This window comes from Mya arenaria, chromosome 11, assembly GCF_026914265.1.
Source record: "Mya arenaria isolate MELC-2E11 chromosome 11, ASM2691426v1".
NCBI lineage: Eukaryota > Metazoa > Mollusca > Bivalvia > Myida > Myidae > Mya > Mya arenaria.
In genome coordinates this window covers 65,331,589-65,355,575 of record NC_069132.1, presented here as the reverse complement: position 1 = coordinate 65,355,575, position 23,987 = coordinate 65,331,589, and the positions used below count along the sequence as shown (strand labels likewise).

General features: G+C 35.3%; 2 protein-coding genes across 5 annotated transcripts; one reads left to right on the top strand and one right to left on the bottom strand.

Moving 5' to 3' along the window:
- Positions 1-2,769: 2,769 nt before the first annotated feature.
- On the bottom strand, positions 2,770-11,476 carry LOC128207430 (serine-arginine protein 55-like). Of its 2 annotated transcripts, none has more exons than XM_052910340.1 (8): positions 11,362-11,476; positions 10,887-11,022; positions 10,687-10,757; positions 10,183-10,398; positions 8,761-8,830; positions 5,053-5,129; positions 4,503-4,631; positions 2,770-4,212 (listed from the first exon to the last, which is right to left on the bottom strand). In XM_052910340.1, exons 2-8 carry the CDS (start codon positions 11,016-11,018, stop codon positions 4,056-4,058), a joined length of 852 nt encoding a protein of 283 aa, XP_052766300.1. In that variant the 5' UTR covers positions 11,019-11,022; positions 11,362-11,476; the 3' UTR covers positions 2,770-4,055. The 2 variants fall into 2 exon arrangements, with proteins under 2 accessions (XP_052766300.1, XP_052766301.1); XM_052910341.1 differs by having other exon boundaries at positions 10,231-10,398.
- A 112-nt stretch (positions 11,477-11,588) lies between these two features.
- On the top strand, positions 11,589-23,071 carry LOC128208992 (serine-arginine protein 55-like). 3 transcript variants are annotated; one of them, XM_052912778.1, is made up of 8 exons: positions 11,589-11,672; positions 13,493-13,628; positions 14,240-14,310; positions 14,985-15,155; positions 16,185-16,254; positions 18,955-19,031; positions 19,473-19,601; positions 21,547-23,071. In XM_052912778.1, the coding sequence occupies exons 2-8, from the start codon at positions 13,497-13,499 to the stop codon at positions 21,671-21,673; spliced, it is 777 nt and encodes a 258-aa protein (XP_052768738.1). In that variant the 5' UTR covers positions 11,589-11,672; positions 13,493-13,496; the 3' UTR covers positions 21,674-23,071. The 3 variants fall into 3 exon arrangements, with proteins under 3 accessions (XP_052768738.1, XP_052768736.1, XP_052768737.1); XM_052912776.1 differs by having other exon boundaries at positions 14,985-15,203; XM_052912777.1 differs by having other exon boundaries at positions 11,597-11,618; positions 14,985-15,203.
- Positions 23,072-23,987: the final 916 nt, after the last annotated feature.

The window sequence follows — 23,987 nt, the reverse complement described above, 5'->3', positions numbered from 1 at the left end:
TGACTTACGGAAATTAACGACTACATTCGAAATGAAATGCCGAAAAGGTTAAACACAACCCTATGTACAGGGCCGCTAGTCTGGAGTACCTTCCCCTAACACTATCGTTATGGTATTGGATACATATCGGTAATACATATTGGAAATTAGTTGTATAACTTTAATGGGTTATCCTGTGTGATATTTTTGTCTCACTGAATTAAGTATTTCGTAACGTACGTATGTATGTATCCAAAGCATTTTTATGATGTTGTGATTTAGTAGCCTACTGTATAGATATCATTCTATAATTCTTTGTTAAACAGTCTGTGATATATCTTTATGTGATATTTGTACTTTATTATGAATATCCAGAAATAAATTCTGCTTTGAAATTTGTTTCCACAAATAACAAACAATTTGCCTGTTGATTTAAAACACGCAAGATTTATAAATAGCTAGAGGATAATTGTTTGTTTGAATTGTTCAGTATAATGCACCCGAGTCAATTGTAACCACGGCCCCCAGGTCCGGTGTTATACCGGGGATAGCCGGGGAAATGGGCCGTGTTTTTACTTTTCAGATGGCCCTGCAGTGCCGGGTGAATGCGGTGGTTTTGTTTTCGCGCCAAATATAGCGGGGAATGGGCCTTACCTAGAGTCCCTGGTGGGCAGAGGCATTTGGCAGGGGTTTCACGTGCAGTTCGTCCCGGCAGGGCTGGACCGAAAGTCAAAGACCCCGCTTTTCCCCGAACTAGCTGGGGGGGGGGGGGGGGGCTGGTTACAATAGACTGGAGCATGAAATCGTAATACATTTCACCGAGAGTGTACCAAAAAGTATATGTCACGAGTGACGTAACCAGGAGTGAAATATTTTATTTGGTGTTAACGAGGTGTAATATATTGCGATCTAACTCTTAAATAACCAACATTTTTTTTTTATTATTATATGCCTTATGCACCAGTCACTGACTGTAACCACGCCCCCACCCCCAGGTCCGGGGGTACGCCGGGGAAAAGGGCCGTGTTTTCAGGTGTCCCCGCAGTGCCGCCTTAATGCGGTGGTTTTGTCTTTGCACAAAATATAGCGGGGAATGGGCCTTACCTAGGGTCCCTGGGGTGCGGGGTCATTAGACGGGGATTTTACCATCAGTTCGTCCCCGCAGGGCCGGGATTTTACCTGTGGTTGGCTGGACCAAAAGTCAAAGTCCCCGCTATTCCTAGGACCTGGGGTGTGGGGGGGATCGTGGTTACAATTGACTGGTGCATTCAATTGGTAAGAAGTGACCGTGCATTGTATTTTTAGCACGCCAAATTGAATGCGAACGTAACGTCATTTCGTAACATCAATTTTAACTACCGGAAAACATATAAACACTGTTTTAAGCAGTGAATTTTCTTCTGGATTCGATGAAGTGGGAGTTTTCTACCTCGTAAATGAGAGAGCAGTGTGTGTATGCGTGTGTGTGTTTGGAGGGGGGGGGGGCATAGGGGTATCAGACCAAAAAGTTCAGGTATTAGTCGATTTCATTTAAATTATTGACCGTTTAAGACTATGAAAATGATTTGCCTGAATGTCTTATGCAATAAAATGACCTGGGTCCAAGTATGAAGTGCCTGGATCCAAGCGTTCTATAGTTATTGAGCGGAAACAAAGTGTGATGACGTACTAGTGACCAACAGATCGTTTTCACCTGAAGATCACTGGTGACCTTGACCTACTGACCTCAAAATCAAGAGGTCAGCTTCATGACCAATTAGCATACCAAGAATAGAAGTTCCTGGGCACAAGCGTTTTTTAGTTGTTGCGGAAACTATTTTTCACCTTAAAATCACCATGACCTTAAGCTTGACCTTCTGATTTCAAAATCAATAGAGGGACTAGTCATGACCAGCTAGCATATGCTAGTATGAAGATCCTGGTTGCAAGCATTCTTTAGTTATTGAGCGTAAATCTCAAAGTAACCGTAACATTGACTGTTAACCTACTGATCTCAAAATCAGGACTAACTACCATACCAAGTATGAAGTTCCTGGATACAAGCGTTCTGTTGTTGGGCTGAAACAAGCTTGAGGTCATCGCCAACTAGCGATGGGAAATCACTTCGATTTTCATTATCGATTGATGGGACAGACATACCGACTTATTATTTGGATTAGTCGATAATTTTCATAACATTTAAAAGAATACAATTTCTGTTATTTCGCGTCTATTTAGTTGGTACTTGCAAATAAAATCATACTTCTTGCATGGCATAATAATCAATGTGTGTAGTTTTATCTTTGTATCCTATCTGGCAAGCACATTTATTCCAAGCTGTAAACAAAACAATCCTTGTATTAAATTTGTGTGAATTAAATGTAGTCTCAAATCTGAATAGTCACTGCATCATGATGACTCGCTGTGAGTCACTGACTCATAAAATAAAAAGTGCGTTTAGCCGTTTTTCGTCAATCGAGGTCATCCACTGGTCATGACCAACCTGTATACCAAGAATAAATTTCCTGGGTCCAAGCATTCTGGAGTTATTTAGCGGAAACAAAGTGTGAAGAAAAGGGCAAAAAATAAACTGTCTCCCCACTTTGTTGGAGGAGACATTAATAATGCATCTCAGCCTTTTCATTACGAGCTAAATCTTATAAACCATTTATGAGCTACTGGAGCATGATTTAAGTACTTTATTGTTCAAGCCATTTATAAGGAGATGACTTTAATCAGCATCAATGTACCATGATAAAGCTAGTCAGTTTTAAGCCCTAAAACATGAGATAATGTCAACTAAAAACAAAGTTTTGTAAAATATGACATTTTTATTTCACAATAATTTTTTTACATGTTAAAAACATATGTGTATTTCTCACGAAATTGAATGAATGATGATGAAAAACTTGTTCAGTACATGCAGTAATGATATGAAGCGATGGTGTATAGAAATTTCAATAGAAACTGCATTATAACACAAGATTACTGTACATCCCTTCATAAGACACTATCAATGTACAATGGTATAGTGTTAAAAAGATATATAATGAAATACAGTGTTTTTCATGTTTTATGTACAGCAAAATGATTCCAATGGTTGATTTTTATATCTGTGAAAAGCTTGAAGGTCAAAGGTCTACTTGCATTACTTTTGTAACTGACACCAGTAACGGGCAAATTACACTTTAATAAATCCTCCAATAACTACCACATACAAAATTTTAATATTTTTTACGAACTGAGCAACCATGTGCTTCAAATTAGATTTCGAAATTCGTCAACTGCCATTTTTTTTTTACTATCAATACTGAAACTAATTCCAGCATGATACTGAGGATAATTTTTTAATCACCATTTTTTGAGTCTTTTGTTTTTGTTTTGACAGGCCTTTAAGCATTATAACTGTTTAGATCTCTTTCCTATGGTTCTCAAATGAAATAACAGTTAAACAACTAAAAGAAAAAACAACACATTCTATTAGTAGTGATAACAATACACTCCACAAATATTAACTCTTCTTTTTCAAATCTCATTTCAGGCACATTATAGATAAACTACAATATAAAGTATATGAAAACTGAAATATTAAAGATATATTTTTTGTCACAAATCATAATCGTACAGAAAAAAACAGTGCACCAGCACTTTAACAGAAATATCATAGTTATATAAAACAGTATTCTTTTTTCTTAAGACAAACCAAATTATTCTACAAGTAAGTACTATAATATGGACGCAATTTATCGAGTTCCATTCATTAAGATGGCATTATTTAGGCATACCTTTTCCCTAATTTCATAACTGATTCAATTTGGTACCCCTAGAAAACATTCTGTTGTAAATTAAAATTTCAACATTTGACACACTCGGTCAAAAAAGTGCAGTTCAACCATGTTCAACAGACACATTTGTTTTTGTATAAACATATAAAAAATGATCATAAAATATGTATCAATTTAGAAAGGCCAACAAAGCCGTAGAATAGAAAGTAAGTTCCTGACCACATTACAAGAGATTTAACAAGAGTCTTAGAGTCTGTGGCAAAACTCTATCAAAATGCCTGCTTTTAACCCCCAGAGTTTGAAGCATAACACTCAGTCACCCCCCTCCCCATCACCAGACTTTGTGCGGGAGCGTTTCTTGGGTGGGGTGCTTGATCGGCTGCTCCTGGAGCTTCGGCTGTCAGACCTGGATCGAGACCTGGAGCGGTTCCTGGAGCGGGACCTGGATCGGCTGCGGGACCTGGATCGGCTGCAAGGAAGAATTGTTCAAACGCTGTATAAAAATATTGAGTGAAATTACACCAGTTTTCAAGTTCAAGTTTTAATATATATATATATATATATATATATATATATATAATTAACATAATGAAAAGATAAGATTTCGTTCAAGACATTATAAGGAGAAGTGGGGGTCAATATTCATCTTGTACTTCTGTTCAGCAGAAGAAATGTTGTTACCTCAGCATACAAAGCAATGTTCTAACTACACAAATGAAAAAAACACTTTAACAGAATCATTCCCAACCACGCGCATACCTGCGTCTGCTGCTGCTTCGACCTCCTCGTCCTTCCTCTACCAGTTTGATCTTCTTGCCGTTGATGTCTGTATTGTCCATCTTGTCAATAGCACGCAGCATATCCGACTCGGATGAGAACTCAACCACTCTGAAACACCAAGGGATCAATCGATGTTGCAGTGCAATATAATGAAGTATTGAAGATCCTTAAAAAAAAACATCTACAGGTAAGGACAATCTATTTACACACTTAATTGAAAGATGAACAACAGCTGTTGTACCTTTAATAGTTAAACAAGACAACCATCAAGCGAAAGCCAACACAAGTTAAACATGACTTTAGTCTTGCATATGAGATGCACTTCCAGATATACTAAAATAACAGCAATACAAAATTTTGAATGAACAAACCTGAAACGCTACTTTTTCTTAAAAATAACATTGAGCACTGCTTTTTAAAATTTAGTTTTGAAAAAGTCTGGCAACCATTTCAAGATTTTACCAGAGCAGGGCTGCTAACTTTTGCTATATTTGACCACTGATTTAAATTAAACACGGAATACACTAACCCTTCACCAGTCCTCTGTTTGTGGGCATCAGCAAAGGTAACCTCCACACCAGCCGTCCTCATGTGGTCCTTCAGGTCCTGAAATTCACAGAAATCACAAGTTTATATCAACCAAACACCAAGACAAATACCTTAATACCTACATAACATACCTTAAAACAAGTCTTCTTCAGTTTTCAGCGACATCGCAATGCTTGATAATGCAGTTCTATAAGCAGCCAATAAATGGAAGCAAGAAAGGAAAATAACCCAAACATTTACAAGAGTGCTGCAAGGCAAATGCCAACACTCGTCTGTTCTTTTTTTCAGTCAAACAAGGAGCATAACCAGGGATGTGATTGACCTGGCAGCTGGAGGGCTGAAACATTTTCGGCCTTGGGTTTATGGGGTGCTCTTGGGGTCAAAAGCCCACTGCTATAGAAGAAAAAATGGCTTTTTAGAAGCTCTTTTGAGGGCTCTCCTGACTTTAAATTTGAAGCAAACTTGAATATTAACTTAAACAACTTTAAAGCAACAAAAAAAAAATTCAGGTAATTTATTATTATTATTTTTTTTTTTTTTTTGGGGGGGGGGTCTCTAGAGCCATTAGATCTGCGGAATTCCGCGAATCCGTGGATAAATCACATCCCTGATAACCCAATAATTATAAAATCCAGAGTTTTGGGCCATGCTTAACAATGTGTATTGTTTCCCAAGTTTCATTTAAATATCATGAACATTTTTTTAGTCATTTGCCAAGGTTAATTTTTTACACAACACCCAAGACACAGAGACTATCACAATAGCCTGACTTTTCTTTTGAAAAACAGACAAGATTTAAACCATAAAACAACAATTTGAAATGTTGAAGACTGCCACAGCGTAAATTACTCGCATAAAAAAAGGTGAATTCAAGTTATAACAAGGAATGACAGGATGAAAAAGATGAAGATGATATAAATGTCAACTTTGAGGGCTTTTTCGATGTTTAACTTTGGTAAAACTGAATGCTTCAATAAATTGAGGATTAAAACAGATTTTAGTTATTAATTTTCCTTACTTTTACGTACAAACACAACTTTGAATAACTTTAGACACACAAGGAAAAAGCCCTGAACATGGATTTTAAAAATGTGGAGGTGGTAATAACTGTTAACTGTAACCATCAAGGTATTAATAACCTAGGAATGAACATTACCTCACTTGCACATTTGATCTAGACCTCTCTTAATTGTACACCGTACGATCTCTCCTAGAATCCGGCCAGGCAAACGCTTGCCGCATGGACCTGAGGATACCTATCTAACCCACTAACGTGCAAGCCGAGAGACTCGATCGCCTAGACACCGCCTAACGACATATTTGAACGGACTGTATTCGTGCCGGCACCTCTCCCGTAAACATTCGGAGGCTTTTCAGCGAGAGCCGCCATAGGCACAAGGGCGCCTAGATGTTCTCTCAAGAGGGCGGGGTGTCGTATGCGACCCAAGGGTAGCCAACGTAACCGATGCCCTAACTTGAGCTCGACAACGTAGGAACGGCCTGACGTATTTTACAGCCCAACCGTCCATTTGAAAGAAGGGGACCATATCTTAACTAGGTTTCGCAATTAACTTAAGCTCTGAAAAGTAAAAGAACATAAAGTCAAAATGTGGTAAAAAATGTTTTTGAAGACATAAATCATGTTGTTTTCACAAGATTTTTGTCAACTTTATGAATCAGCATCTCCATATGTGCTACAAATGTTGCAGAGGGAATGCCAACTCTTGTCTAATACTATTGCTGATTTCTCAATCAGAATAAATCGTGTAATATTCTCTATTTAAAGGGATTTGAGGCTTTATAATAAATAAATAAAAAAGATTAACTCATTTTTTATTTTTATAAGTTATATTCAAGTAAATCATCAGGCTAAATAAAATATATTACTTCAGTGTGTTAGGCTTAAATTTTTTTGAGAAATTTGAGCCTTATGTAACAAGTCCCATTAAATATGGGATGAAAACAGCCCAAAAATCCCAATCCTAAACATTTACAGTATACAGGATCAAGGCCAAAAGAACTTGGATAAAAGGGGCTAAGACCCCTGTTAAAATTGTTTTCATATCAATATATATCCATTTCTCAGTACTTCTTACTATTTGAATGCAAATGTGCTGAAAAATACAGGCATACATCTTTAGAATTGTCAAAATTGAAAGCTCTCAATCTTTAACTTGACCATCTCGGTCTGGATATCATGAATGTTTTTTTTTTGTGTTATGGACCAAGTTAAAGTTTTTTACACACTGCCTTCAACACCAAGGCCATAACAAACCTGTAGATTTGTCTTTGAGAAATTTGAGAAACAGGTGAGCTAATAAGAGATCTTTTGATGGCATCATGCGTCATTTCCATAATGTGCCATTTCTAACTGTCATCAAAATGAACTTAAGTGAGCACTTTGCCCATACAAAAATAAGAGACTTCTGTGCCACAATCACCTATACATTAGTGCAATAATCTTTAATTCACCAAGTATTTTTTCAAAAACATCAGAAAAGGGAATAGCCAATGTCATGCATGCAATCATGAGTCAAATTTCACATACATGTATATATACAACAACATGAAATGAAGAATGTTGACATACTATAATTCTTTAGAAAAAGTGTGAAACTTAACATTCAATAACCATTTGTTTGGAATTTTTTTCTCTTCAAGAATCTTCTAATACTACCTTATGTTACAGTAACTTACTGCTGTTCCCTCGCAAAGAGTAATCATTTACAAATCCAATGCAAAATATACCTTCTGGAAACCATACAATGTAAAACATAGCTTCTGGCTATGATACATTGTAAAATAGCTTCTGACTATGGTACATTGTCAAATATAGCTTCTGGCTACCATACAATGTAAAACATAGCTTCTGGCTACGATACATTGCAAAATATAGCTTCTGGCTACCATATATAGGAGATTAGTAGTTAATTTGACATGTGTTACTAGAAATGCAAGAACATACAACTTAAGTAAGATGGTTAATCATTCCCAACAGTGAAGACGTTTCGAGTTAAAACGATACTATGCACTGAAAGTTATCAATTGAACTGAAAATGTGGGGTGAGAGAACACATTGTTTTCGGCTTTCAAATGTCACCCACTGGAAAAACGTCTTCACTCTTACCCTTCTCTTGTTTTATTTTACAATTTAGATTAAACTTCTTGTATGATTGTGAATTCATAAATCACATGTAATGAATTCCATTGAGGATAATTGTTTGTTTCAGTAAAAGATAATATAATACAATATAATTCCAAAAGTTAAACCCATGAGTGGCCCAAAGTATAAGTTTAATTTTGGCATTCATAAGTTGAACTACCTTGCAATCTTACAACGAAACAAGATATCTTTTTAACTGATAAAAGTTCATTAAAAATAACAATAAATTCATATTGAATTCATTTCACTTCCGCACACTTCACTGTGTGCAATTGTAATTGTTTTTCACAGAGATATGAGCTCATATCAGAGACACAGTGAAAATACAGTTTGATAACTCAATGTTTCAAACACTAACTACCAGGATATCATGCTCCACTGTTATTTTTTAAAAATCCACAGAAAAAATGAAATAAAATTATGTGTTTAAGTATATTCAAGTATATCTATGGAACAAATCATTATGTGCTTTTTCAGACTTGATACCACACAAAACAATGTGATCATTATGTAGTGAGTACCCACCTGCCAGCTTGCTCTAGATGAAAGGTTTTCAACTCTCAGTCTGTAGTCAGTTCTCTGGGGTGGCCCATATCTACAGGTAAATGTATTAGAATTTAATGGTATGCATGCTCATATGCCTTTGTGGCCTAAATATTGAGTGAATCTATTATGGGTAGAAGTGAATATTGCATAGAAAACAATACAATGAACTAGTAAACAATAAAAGCAAGACTCGAAGAAACAGAAGAAAATCATTTAGAATGCAGAGCTCCAGATAAGGTTTGGGTCAAAGGAAATTCAACGGGCTGAATTTTTAAAGAGTAATCATTCAAATCCAAGGAGTATTAGCCAAATAAAGACATTTTGACAAGTACATGTATTTGTAGCAACGAAGCCTTTTAAAATTATTTTTTAAGTATGTGCCAAACAGACAGCAAACAAATATGACAAGCTCATGAATGCATAACCTGCCTGTACGTGAAATGGCGCTGCATAGGAAGGTAAAAGCTACAGTCAAATCATCAACATTGAAATGATTAAAAATTTACTCGCTAATATTCATATCTAGTAGAATGATATGCAAAGGTTCACACTCTGTCCCATTTGTAATAATGTTTTATGTGTTTTCAATCAATTATTAACCTTATCGGGAGCCCTTGACATGATATATAAATATATATATATTAAAAAAGAAATGATAAAGGAATAAGTAAAAAAAATACATCTGAACACTAAAGGAAGAAATGACTGAACTAAAGAAATACTTAGAAATAATACGAAATTGTGATTAAAGGTTGTCAGCAAAATGGTCACAAAACTTAACAAAGAATATATAAAAGCAAGTGAAAAGGTCCAAAATCTGGTTGCTAGATCAGACACCAGCCCTTTTGACCATGGGATGGGGGTCAGATGTTCTAAAGCAAGGCACAATGCTCGAAGTCACACAGTCACTCGAATACAGGGCTTTCTACAAGATCTAAAAGCATAGCTACCTCTAGAACTATAAAGTGAAACTAAATGTATGCTCACAAAGAAAGCAAAAACGACATGACAATTGTTCACAAATCAAAAGAATTATGCCAGACCAAAAGGTGAAACTATGTATAGAACTAAAGTCAAAATTAACACAATAAAAACTATTGTTTTGTAGAACGAGACATCATTTTTGTACATAGATATATTTTATTTCGTTTCTTATTGTGAAATTTAAATGCTATGATGACAGTAATATATATATATATATATATTATAATTAGGTAAGAAGACAAATCTAAATACTTCAACTTAAATAAGTTTGTCATGGAAATGTTTGTCTTTAAGAAGTTAAACAACCAAGTTCAATCTTTTAACTTACTTAATAAACTATTTATAATTCCACTTTACTCAATATCAGACAATTTTTTTGTCCAGAAAGCCCCGTGTGTTGCCTGCAATTTTGTTTACCTGCCCCCACCACTGGGTCGCCTGCTGTTGTATCCGGAGTCCCCGTACCTGTCTCTGCCCCCGCCCCCACCAAACCGGCCACCACCTCCGCCGTATCCTCCTCCATATCCACCACCACCACCAAACCGACCTCCTCCACCACCGTATCTGTCTCCAAATCCACCGCCTCCACCCCTGGGGCCTCCCCTTGAGGCCCTGGCATGTTCTATGATAAGTCTGAAAATATAATAATAAAATATGTCTAAGAAATATATAGAACAGGTATTTTAAGGCTGCATGGCATTAACTAAAAAAAATATAAATGATGAGTCAATTTATTTTGTATGATTTTTTTAAACATTCCTGTAGAGTCTGAAGTGTGAAACAATCGGAGTTTAAAGTCTACTTTTTTATCTTAAGGTCGACAGAACCCATGAACTTTTTAATTATGTGTAAGTATTAACTCCACTTTATATTTCAGGTCCATAGTGCTAAGACATAATCTCACATTTATAAAATGTTTACCTTTCACCAAGCATTTCTTTTCCATTTAATTCATACACAGCATCATCAGCGTCTTTTGGATCATCGAATTCCTAATTCAAAGGAAAAATTTGGAAAATGAAATATACATAAAATATGGAGACAATCTTAAGTTCACACGATATGTATTCTACCAGACATTTTCAACAATAATACCAGCAAATTGGACTGTTGTTACTTACCACAAATGTGTAGCCATTTTTCATCAAAATTTCCCGCAATCTGCCGTAACCTTTGAAAAACCTTTCAATATCTTTATCCCTTGCATCATTTGGCAATCTTCCAACATACACTCTCGTTCCGGAAGATGACATTGTCCTGGAATTAAGAAAAACATACATGTGTTTTAATACAACATAACCTTTTTTTTTCAATGTTTCAAATATACGGACTTAGAATTAAAAACACCACAATCCCGTTAAAATGGATTAACGTACAGGAAAGGTTTTTTAATAAGTTGTTCGTCAAATATAATGAAAGAACGCGCATGTCCACGGTGCGAATTCACTGAAAATTGGACTGATAACGAGGACGAAACTCTCTCTAAATATTTGTGCAATATTCCTATCTATTACATAAGTAATCAGAACAATACAGCGACATATGATAGAATGTTAAACATTTGAGGTAAAGTCGTGGATAAAACGAGACACAAACCTTTTAAATTAAGTTAATTTACACAATTATTTTTGTCAATTTTCCTTGCTCAACTACGTGTTTTGGGGTTGAATCACGTGACTTACGGAAATAAACGACTACATTCTAAGCGAAATGCCCAATCGATACTACTCGGCTATCTCCGTCAAGTTCGGTTAAGCATGCTAAAAATGCCGGAGCTTAACGGAAATGACCGAAAAGTCATAATTGCGTGTAGTCGTGAATTTCCGTAAGTCACGTGATTCAAGCCCAAACACGTAGGGAAATTCTTATAATAACATTTTCTGTTCTGTTTAACCTTATATGTAAAGGTTTGTGTCGCATTTTGTATACTCCATTATCTAATATATGATACAAACTATCATATTGGCACAATGATATTCTATTTAGCAATGTATTTGATGCAAAAATTGTACAAATATTTGGTCAGTGTTTCGTACTCGTTATCATTCAAATCCATTGTGAATTCGCACAAGGCGCCATGAACATTTTTTTTTGTTTTTCGACCAACAACTGTTAGCGTTTCCAATTACCCAAATCTTAATTTATTTATGATTTATACCGTTTGCGATTTTTTTTCTCAGACTGAAGACTGGGCAAATGAGACATTCTGAGAATTTTCAAAGACAAAATTTTGTGACCCCCCTTTCCAACCATACTGTTGACAAACAAAACATGTATTGGATATGCAAAGAATATTGCAGGGTGTGATTTCAGTCAATTCGATATTGAATCAGAAAATTACTGATCGATTAATTCAGTCTGGACGAAAGTTTGCCGGACCTTGTCTCCCGACGATAATAAATGGCGAGGTCTGATAATCGCAGCTATATTGTAGGCCCGCGTGTCCGGCAATAATTATGGGGCAAAATGATTTAATAAATATGTGTCAAACGTTTAACTTGTTAATTTTATTAACTAACCTATGTTTACTTGATCAAACCAACTTAATCAGGGCATTTATCAACCTGAGCTCCTCGGGTTTTGACGAATAGAAATCGTAAATGACCCGAAAATGATGCCTAATAAATTTGTAATATTATTGTAAATTTGTATTATTATCATTTGAAAGGAGCCGCAAGGCATGCTCTAAATGCCTTTTTGATCAATTAAAGTCAAGAGCAATTAACACCCGAAGTGACAACTTATTATCGATCTGGAATCTATACGGTTTCCATGTCAATTAGCAGCACTCGAACTCAATGATGTGATAACTCCGCCCATTATGCAAAATAACGGATACCTTCGGCTTTTTCGCATTGTACGATGGTTTAAAAAACAACAATGCTTAAATATATTTTGTTAAAAGTTTTTTATACCATGTCTATATCAATTTAAAAATATATTTGTATTAGATTTTAATGTGTAACAGATAAAAATAAACATTTTTCGTAGCACATGGTCTAAAAAGCGCGGGAAGCAGGTGCACGCTTACCTTCTGTCAATTTTAATAAAAGTGAAAGGAGAACTGCGTAAAACGTTGCCAGTGTAGAGTAAAGTTATATAATATAATAATTTAATTGTTAGGCCATTTATCAAAAAATAAAAACAGTGTTGCAATATTGACAATAGGAACGTTGAATGTTTTAGTTTACTTCCGGACAAAATGAAAAACATGAAAGTAGAAATGAGAGATGTCGGTGCAACTCAACAATCGCTGTTGCATGTAGGATTCTGACAAGGATGCATAGGGTTACATAAAGAATAGTAAATGCATAATTCCTGTTTCACTGAACATGCAGTAAATAAATAATACGTTCATACGAGTCAAAACATAAATGTCCCAAGTTTGACCCTGGGATTTTTTTAACCACCTAAGAGCAGGAAATAAGACAACAAGGTATACTCCAGTGCTCAGGCTACATGTGACCTTAATAGCAGACTTTTGTACAGACTGTTGATCTGTAAAATTGCTGACCATCAGTAAAATCCTGATAATCACTAAATCAGTTAAACTATCACTTACTTGGACCTGTTGAAGTATGTTGCAGGTCCGCGGTGCTATTTGGGCTACTTGAGTGGACGTAGGACCTTTAAGTGTTTTTAGTATTGTATTGAATTGTTTTGGAACCATTGAAATATTGTTACTTTTTTGGGAGCAAGATAAAAAACATGCTTTTTGTCTTTCCAGGAAAATGTCTGCTGCAGGAACAAGAGTGTACGTTGGGAGAGTGCCTAATGATGCAAGGGATAAAGATATTGAAAGGTTTTTCAAAGGGTATGGCAGGCTACGGGAAATCTTGATGAAGAATGGCTACACATTTGTGGTAAGTAGGGTCTAAATAATCTAAAGCCTTTGACTGTCTCGAAGAATATAATACTATATATAACAGTCAGTAAAATATTATGACTTTTGGATGAACAAGCCTCAACTCTTACGCAATGGCTTGGTAAAAGCTTTTTCGGAATCACCCTTCTTACCTTGTCAAGACCAACCTGTGCTTTCTTCTGCCTTCAGAGAATTAAATGCTTAACAAATTATTATTTTTCCTTGTTTTTGTTTAAAAACTTAAATGAATATAAATATATACAAACTTAATATAAATGACAGTTGAAACCTAAAACTAATTCAATTTATAATATCACATTTTTATAACTTTTTGAGGTCAAAGTTATAATACGGTATTTTAGTTCTTCACAGCTGATTACAATATGCCCTTATCACCTTCAGTACCCTGTATGTTTTCAGCAGCACCCTGCTGTTTTTTAACCTGGCAAAACCCCTAGGCTTTGCATACAAGAAATGTCAACAAAAACTGCAATTTAATCAAGTCAGGAGTGCATTTTACAAGTGGAGTAGGTGTGCTATTTGACCACTGCTGTAAATTGCGTCAGTGTTTTGGTATGTGTTTCACTTTCTAAATCTTCCTTCATACAGGAGTTTGATGACCCAAGAGATGCTGATGATGCTGTGTATGAATTGAATGGAAAAGAAATGCTCGGTGAAAGGTAATTGCAGAAAATGTGAAATTTAATAAAAAAGTGATTCTTACTTCCTTCTTGTAATGTGTTGACTTAAGCCCTTATTTACAGGGATGTGATTTGTCCGCGGATTCGCGGAATTCCGCGGATCAAATGCCCCAGGGACACCCCCCCCCCCCCAAAAAAAAAAAATGTTGTTTTTTGGTGTTTTTTTTAGCTGATTAAAAAAGTTACTTGAGTGCTTTTGGTTGTTAGAGTTGATTTACCTGTGTGCTTTTAATTTCAAGTCAGAAGTACCCTCAAAAGAGCTTTTAAAAAGCCAGTTTTTCTTCTAAGGCAGTGTGCTTTTGACCCCAAAAGTGCCATAAGAACCCATGGCCGAAATGGTTTCAGCCCTTCAGCTGCCAGGTCAATCACATCCCTGTATTTAATAAAATGTTTCGGATATTGTGAAACTTCAGGCTATTGACTTGTTGAATTCCAAAAGCAAGACATATGATATCCTATATTTTAGGTAAGTAGATTTAAAACTCGTGAATGTTTCAGAAGTCTTCAGAAATATATTTGTGGCTTTATTAAACAATTAAACCAACTTATATCATTCCTTTTGATTTTCAAAAGTTTGAGCTTATATATTGCCCACCAAAAAGCAACTCTAATTTATTCTTTTACAGAATGATATCATTTCTATATATTTCCAGGTTAATCATAGAACATGCCAGGGCTTCAAGGCGAGGGGGCCCAAGGGAAAGGGCCGGTGGATTCGGAGACAGATACGGTGGTGGAGGAGGTCGGTTTGGTGGTGGTGGTGGATATGGAGGAGGATACGGCGGAGGTGGTGGCCGGTTTGGTGGGGGCGGGGGCAGAGACAGGTACGGGGACTCGGGATACAACAGCCGGCGACCCAGTGGTGGGGGCAGGTAAACAAAACTGCAGGCAACACACGGGGCTTTCTGAACAGTGGGAGAAGTAGAATTGTTTGATATTTAGCTGCTATTTAATCATTTTTGCGACTAACAATGAATATTTTAAAAAACATAAAAAAAATTCAGACAAGTATTTAGCAGAGTTTTGTTTTTAGAATAGTAGTAATTTCGCCTTTTACTGTTAATATATCTTCAATTTTGATTTTGCCAACATTCATAATACAATTGGAGAAAAAAACAGAAAAAAATAATTCAGAAAGTAGTCTTCCAAATTTTTGCATCAACAAATTAATTGTTTTTCTGGTTATTGCTGTAACTTCTGCTTTAAAAATTTTGATTTTTAACCTCTGCCCGAAATGTGGAGCTTTTTTGATTTGTGGAAAATGGTAATTCTTTCTTTCTGAACGTACATATACATGTACATAAATATTATAGTACTAAAAGTATCTTTATAAGGTGTACTTGTAGATTCATGTAGAAAGCCCTGTATCTGAGTGACTTTCAATATTGTGCCTTGCTCTAGAACATCTGACCCCCATCCCATGGTCAAAATGGCTGCTGTGTCGTCTAGAAACCAGTTTTATGGACGTTTTGATTTGCTTTTATCTGTTCTGTATTCTGTATTCATTTTATGATATTTTTTCTGACTGCTTTTATAAACATGCATCAAAGTCTGTTGAATTTTATATATTTTTGAAATACTTAAGTTTTAATGGAACTGGAATGATTTCTGCCTTTCAAGTGAGGAGACGTTCTTTTTATTTACTTTATTCCTCTATCATTTCTTCTTCAATATTTCTTGTTAAACAATTCTCTTTTTCTTATTTAAATCTTGCTTTTATCATTACTTAGTTTGTAATTTGTGCAAAATCCAGTCCACTATTCTTTTCTATTCTTTAAAGATTCTTTCTTTCATCACAGCCACAAAGGCATATAAGCATGCATTCCATTATATACTGATACATTTACCTGTAGATATGGGCCACCCCAGAGAACTGACTACAGACTGAGAGTTGAAAATCTTTCATCTAGAGCAAGCTGGCAGGTGGGTACTAGCTAACTAGTTGTCGTACATATGTCTGTGCTACTTTTTCTTAATGTTACACATAAAGTCTGAAATAGCACAGATTTTATATACCATCAATGTAACTTGAGTTTATCATTATAAGTTACTGAATGTGTTGAATTCTTTTTGATTTTTACGGGTTAAAGAGTCCTATTTTTAAAAGAAAATGAGACGGATAAAGACGAAAAGGGTTTAGGTGACATAAAAACACAGAGGCACTTAAAGCATTTTTCTTTCACTCATCGTTTGCGAACAAGAAGTTTTATTCTTCAAGCACTTTTAATTTCAAGACAGGTTCTCACTGTTTGGAACACAAATTCCAGTTCATGAATCATGATCTGTATTTTTGCATATAACTGATGTATGAAATTGTATCTCTATTAACACAATATTGTAAATATGCAGTTGATAAACTTTTAATGTAAAAACAACGACCTACTAATCCCATGTATGATAGCCAGAATCTACTTATTACATTAAATGGTAGCCTGAAGCTGTATCATGTGTTGTATTTATCAGTGGTCGAAATGAACACAAGCCCGCAAGCCCTGCACTGCAATGTTTTCCGGGCTTGCACAAATTCTGAATTTTGTGTGATGCCAAGTAATAGTATAAGAATTTGGGCTTGTTCATCCATAAGTCTAATTTTGATGACTGATTTATTTATTTACTCCTGCGAGTTAATGGCACTAACTAATGGCAGTATGAATGAAAATCAACCTTCTTTAATGAAAAAATATTGCAAAATTTCCAGTTTCATGATATATATTTTTTCCCAAAGATTTCAAGTATATCAAAAGATTTTAAAATTGTTGTTGTATTTGTGAAGTTCATCATATGAGTGCATGCATATCTAGTAAACATTTCCTTTGTGTTTTTTTGTAAAAATGACTTGGCGGGAATTAATGTAAGGTTTTTGCACACATACAGGTGAAAGTGGCACCAAGGCAATGTCCTTATTATTTTTTAGGTTAAGTATACGCACTAGTTCGTTTTAAAGCCTCCCTCAAAGATTGACGGTTTTGACATTTTTATATTTTTTACCTCAGAATTAGCTGATTATTGTTTCAATGCCTTCAATTCAGTCATATAAGATAACTTAAATAGAACGGATCTCAATTGTTGGTAATACTGCTGAAAATTTCACTTCTTTTAAAGCGTGTTGTGGCGTTTTTAGCCATTACTTATCAATTTTTGAACATTAATATGAAAAACTGCGATCTGATCTTTTGTCAGCAGTCTTATATTGTTTCCAGACATTTACACAAAAATTGGTTCATTCCAAGACAAAAAATAAAAAAAGTCGTTAATTGGTCAATCTGTGAGAGCGCAGCTTTAAAGGCTTGTAAGAAATTACACATTCTGCTGTCCAAGATTTTTTTGTTTTTCTTTTATGGCATTTATATAGACCAAAACCTTAAGAAGTCGCATATATATGTAAAATAAGATATATTTTTTACAAAATTATGACTTTCTGTTCTTTTACTTTTCAGAGCTTAAGTTTGGTAAAATGCGAAACCTAGTTAAGATATGGTCCCCCTCTTTCAAATGGACGGTTGGGCTGTAAATTACGTCAGGCCGTTCCTACGTTGTCGAGCTCAAGTTAGGGCATCGGTTACGTTGGCTACCCTTGGGTCGCATACGACACCCCCGCCCTCTTGCAAGAACATCTAGGCGCTATTGTGCGTATGGCGGCTCTTGCTGAAAAGCTTCCAACCGTTTATGGGAAAGGGCCAGCACCCAACCGTTTATGGGAAAGGGCCAGCACGATTACCCACAGTCCGTTCAAATAGGTCGTTAGGCGGTGTCTAGGCGATCGATACTCGTGGCTTGCACGTTTTTCGATTAGATAGGTCTCCTCAGGTCCATGCGGCTATCGTTTGCCCTAGCCGGAATGTAGGAGAGATCGATTGATGTACAATTAAGACTGGTCTTGATCGAATTGTTCAAGTGAGGTAATGTTCATTTGTAGGTTATAAAAACCTTGATGGTTACAGTTAACAGTTACTACCACCTCAACATTTTTAAAATCCATGTTCAGGGCTTTTTCCATATGTTGTTAGCTGTCGGAACGATATTTTTTGTTTGTAAGTCTTTGGTCATTTTCACTAACTATCTTAGATCTACCTTAATTTTAACAGTAGAATCTTAGTGTTTTGATTGGACTGTAAATTTTTCTAGCAAACAGAATGAATGGAATTACTAAGGCATATCTAAGGATAAAAATTATATTGAATACTGCTCAGAATGTAAAAGAATAAACGTAAATGGTTTGATTCTGTTGATATCATATACCATAGTGGAATGAACACATTGAAAAAGCCCTCGAAGTTGACATTTTTATATCATCATTTTCACTCTTTTCCATCCTTTCATACCTTGTTATTTCTTAATTCCTTGTTAATACACCTGTATATATATGGGTAATTTATGGTTAATCAGTATCCACTCTTCAACATTTTAAATTGTTGTTTGCTGTTTTTCATGACCAGGTTATTTTTTTCCTGCCTCGCTTCAAAATTTGGCTGCTCATAGACATACAAAATATGACAGGCATAAGGAAGTATTGTGCTGTTGCAGAAAACAGAAGAAGAGTAAGGGTAAGGTATGTTATTTAGGTGTTTTGATGTTAGTCTTGGTGTTTGGTAGATTCAAACTTGTGATTTCTGTGGTTTTCAGGACCTGAAGGACCACATGAGGACTGCTGGTGTGGAGGTTACCTTTGCTGATGCCCACAAACAGAGGACTGGTGAAGGGTAAGCGTTACATGTGTGTGTTTTTTTATGATCCACCAAATTGTGCATGTAAAGTTGTTAATTGATGCCAACATCATGACAGGCTGTAATTTAAATGAAAGTAAAATAGTTCCCTATTGACATTGTCATTCTGAAGGTTTTATTAACCAGGTTTCACTTTGTGAAAACCTGGTTAATAAAACCTTCAGAATGACGAATGTCCGACGGTCGGGCATTGTCAAACTCACCAATGAAACTAAATAATTTCAGTAAGGGTTGACATATTTTTACCAAACTTGGTCTTTAGGAAGTGTTTATGGATACCTTTCATGGTAAGGTAGAGTCATGGTAAAGGTCACTTAAAATAAAATAAATGGTTACGACAATAAACATAAATATTTTTTATACGAATTTTACTTTTTATAGCTTGGCCACACATATGCTTATATTTCACTGTTTCAGAGTGGTCGAATTTTCAACAGAGTCGGACATGCTGCGTGCCATCGACAAGCTTGACAGCTCCGACATCAACGGCAAGAAGATCAAACTGGTCGAGGAAGGACGAGGAGGTCGTGGAGGTGGCAGACGAAGGTACCACATGTTTCGATGCTCTGACTGCACTTTAGGAATGTTAATGTGGAATTGGATCTAAGATTTTATTGCATTCAAATATAATAAGGCATCCTAAAAGACTCCAGTGTGTTTCTATTTTTTAAGGTTGTTCTTTAATTCTGTTTAGCTCATTCATATGACACTGGTGTAACCTTTCAGCAAAATTTACTCCTTTCTTGTGCAGGCTTTTAAGGGAGCCCTCCTTTTCCCTACTTTTTAGCTCGACTATTCAAAGAATAGGTGGGCTATACTACTCGCCCCGGCGTTGGCGTCCGGTTAAAGTTTTAGGGCAAGTTGGGATTTTCACTTATAAGTCCAATACCCTACATTCAGTTGACTTAATACTTCACGCAGTTGTTCAGGGCCATCACATGATGAGGGTAGATAACTCCATATCATTCTTTACACAGATTATGGCCCCTGATTGACTATGGAACTGAGGCTAAAGTTTTAGGGCAAGTTGGAATATTTATTAATAACTTCTATAATTATCCTTTGTTCAATTGACTTAATACTTCACACAGTTGTTCAGGACCATCACACAATGAGGTTACATAATTCCATATTATCCTAAATACAAGTAATGGCCCCTGATTGACTTAAGGTTAAAGTTTTAGGGCAGGTTAAAGTTTTAGGGCAAGTTGGGATTTTCACTTAAAACTCCAATACCATTCATTCAATTGACTTAATACTTCACACAGATGTTCAGAGCCATCACATAATGAGGTTAGATAACTCCATATTATCTTTTATACAAATTATGGCCCCTGATTGACTAGGTTAAAGTTTTAGGGTAGGTTGGGATATTGTTTAATTACTTCTATACCCTTTATTCAATTGACTTAATACTTCACATAATTGTTCAGGACCATCACCCAATGAGGTTACATAACTCCATATTATCCTTAATACAAGTTATGGCCTCTGATTGACTTATGTTAAAGTAAAATTTTAGGCAAGTAAAAGTTAAGGGCAAGTTGGGATTTTAATAAAAAAAACTTCTATACCGTTTATTAAATGCACTTAATAAAATTCAAAATTATTTAAGACCATCTTACAACAAGAAACATAACTCCGCTTTAAGCCTAAATAAAAATTATGGCCCTTGAATTTTTTTATTTTTTTTAAATTTCCATTGAAAGGCATATTTGTATATTCTTAACCACATTTTCATAATGGGAAATCAAGTTTTTTGAATGACTTGCGTCATTGTTTGTGTGGGCTGGTGGGAGGGCAGCATCAAAGTCACCTTATGTATCGAATAATTTTAGTTAGGTTTGACATAAAGAGACCAAATTTGGTATTATTACATCGTTATTGTATTCTAAGTCAAAGCGGCGTAGTCCAGCGCGCTGTCTAACGACGGCTCTTATTTGTTAGGCTCCTACTTTTTTCTGCTTTCTAAGCAAAGATAACAACATAACAATTCACTATTAATGAATAGTTATAGTAGTCATTGATTTGCATTCAAAAAGGTAGGTAAAAAGCCCTACTATCCCTTCTTTTTGCTCCCTATCCCTATTTTACCCTACTTTTTTAAAACATCCTCCAACTTTAATCCCTACTTTCAATTCAAATCTCAATATCATTCCATGATACACATTTACCATGATACACATTTACCATGATACACCAAAAGTTCAATATTTAAATATACACAGGGATGCGATTTATCCGATTACCTGAAAAAAATTACCTGAAAAAAAAATATTTGGTTGCTTTCAGTTGTTTAAGCTAATATTCAAGTTGGCTTCAAATTTGAAGATAGGAGAGCCCTCAAAAGAGCTTCTAAAAAGCCATTTTTTCTTCTACAATGGTGTGCTTTTGATCCCAAGAGCGCCCCATAAACCCATGGCCGAAAATGTTGCAGCCCTCCAGCTGCCAGGTCAATCACATCCCTGTATACAGTATTTAACTTTTTCAGCTATTCACGCAGTCGATCCAGGTCTCGCTCAAGGTCTGACAGCCGAAGCTCAAGGAGCAGTCGATCAAGTACGCCACCCAAGAAACGCTCCCGTACAAAATCAGGAGATGATGAGGAGGATGATTGAACGTAAAGCGTTGTACTACAGATTCGACAGTCCGGCATCTATAACTTTGCATGTATGTGTACAGACTACTGTCAGTCACTGGCTCCTGGCTACTATGAAGACACATGCCCTAAGACTTGTTCTTTTATTAAAAAACAAATGTGTCTTTCGAACATAGTAGACCTATACTTTATATTACTGAGTGTGTCAAAGACTAAGGTGTTTTTTGGCATCAGAATTTTTTGTCGCTGTATCAAAGTTAAATAATTTCAGACATTGATACAGTATGGGGGGGAATAATCTTACTGAAAAGAACTTTGTTATCAAATAAACCTACAGCATTACTGAATATTTTGATTACTAAATAATCTTGAGAAAATCTGTTTATATATCTAATAGTATTTGATAATCCTTGTTAAAATGCTTGTGCAGTTGCTGCTGTCCTTGACTGCTTGATAATGATTGACGACAGGAAGTATATGTTTTAATGTTTCCGTTTTCATTGACCGGATGTTTCCATTAAGTAGAAATTCATCTTTAATGTGCCTGAAATTAGATTTTGAAAAATAAGAGATAATATTTGTGGAATGTATTGTTAACACTACTAACAGAATGTTTTTTTTTCTTTTAGATGTTTAATTGTTATTTTATTTATGAACTGTATGGAAGAGATATAAAGGTTTATAAAGTTGAAAGGTCTGTCAAAAATGTTTTTTTATTCTCAGATATATGTTAAAATAAGTTTGAGTATTGATCATTAAATTAGTTCTGAATTGAAAAATCTATTAAGAAGTACTGTTTATATTAAACTTGGCTCAATATGCTGGTATTTTTGTACTGAATGTAACAATTCCTGCTTGCCTCGAATTTCCTGAGGCGCCATGTTTTTTTGCCAGTCCCTGCATGGATGTTTGAGCAAACAGGGTTTCACTGTGAATGGTTTTACATTTTCAAATTCTCATTTTGTAAACATTCTTTAAGTTTTATTTATGCAAGTTAATGCAAGGTTTAAAGTGTAAATTGATGTGTCAATTCTTGTATAAGAATTGTAAAAATCATAAAAAAAACTATAGACTGATATACTTTTATTGTGGCATGGACATTCTTGTCCTTATGATTAAAATAATCAACCATCAGAACCATTTTGCTGTACATAAAACATGAAAAACACTGTATTTCATTATATATCTTTTAAACACTATACCATTGTACATTGATATTGTATAATGCTGTACTGTACTGTAATGTTGTTTATCAATACAGAGTTTCTTTTCTATTCAACACATACATGTACTTCAATACCATTACAACATGTCTTGAACAAGTTTTTATCATCATTCTATCATAATTGTGAGAAATACACAAGTTTGTTTTTTTACCATGTAAAATGATTATTGTGAAATAAAAATGTAAACTATCTTAAAATTGTGTTTTCAGTTGATAATTTCTCATGTGAACAAAGTGTGTATACCACGTGATAAATTACGTCATATATGCTACGTCAGAAGGCAATATTTTGCTTTAAATGAATATTTATGCAAAAAGCTACAGAAACAAGCCCAGTAGCAAAAAGTTTAAACATAAACCCGGTTTAGTGGCACTGGGCAAATGCCAAAGACATAGAACACAAAATCACAAACAAGAAACATAGAAGACGTAAAGATAACTTTTCTTTAAATACACCATTTTGAATGAAACGAAGGGCATTCTAAGCCGCTTAAAGAGCCACGCCTTCGTTTTATTACAGGAGTTTGATAAGGTGATTAGTTTCATCAAACACTTCGACAACCCTGTTTCCCAAATAATATTTTAACAGTGCTCCGTCAGACTGCCGTATTGCGAAATGGTTTGTCGGAAGTGTTTTAAGAAACTACACTCTCAATCAAACTCGGGTAAAAGACCGGCGAAGGCGGGGTTCTTTAAGCGGCGTAGACTGCGCTATGTTTCTTTTAAAATGGTGAAGAATAGGAAAGTTATCTTTGTTTAAAGTCTTCATTCGTGGCAAAAATTGCCTTCCGACGTAGCATTTATGACGCAATTTATCACATGGTACACTGAAATTGCTGCAAAATTTAATAATACCATGGTACATTGATGTTGATTTATGTGTATATCACATGATAAATTACGTCATAAATGCTACGTCAAAAGGCAACATTTTGCTTCTTATGAAGACTTTAAACAATGATAACTTTATTACTATTTCTTCACCATTTTAAATGAAACATAGCACAGTCTATGCCGCTTACGTTTGTACATAGCCCTGCCTACGGTCTTTCACTAGAGTTTGATTGAGAGTTCAGTTTCTTAAAACACTTCAACAAACCTTTTCACA

Excerpts from the sequence above, each read along its gene's own strand:
- LOC128207430 (XM_052910340.1), bottom strand. The coding sequence starts at position 11,018 with ATGTCATCTTCCGGAACGAGAGTGTATGTTGGAAGATTGCCAAATGAT. Across the intron at positions 5,130-8,760 it reads CATCTAGAGCAAGCTGGCAG|GACCTGAAGGACCACATGAG; the intron begins GTGGGTACTCAC and ends TGTGAATTTCAG. Across the intron at positions 4,632-5,052 it reads AAACAGAGGACTGGTGAAGG|AGTGGTTGAGTTCTCATCCG; the intron begins GTTAGTGTATTC and ends TTGGTGTTTCAG.
- LOC128208992 (XM_052912776.1), top strand. The coding sequence starts at position 13,497 with ATGTCTGCTGCAGGAACAAGAGTGTACGTTGGGAGAGTGCCTAATGAT. Across the intron at positions 15,204-16,184 it reads CGACCCAGTGGTGGGGGCAG|ATATGGGCCACCCCAGAGAA; the intron begins GTAAACAAAACT and ends ATTTACCTGTAG. Across the intron at positions 19,602-21,546 it reads CGTGGAGGTGGCAGACGAAG|CTATTCACGCAGTCGATCCA; the intron begins GTACCACATGTT and ends TAACTTTTTCAG.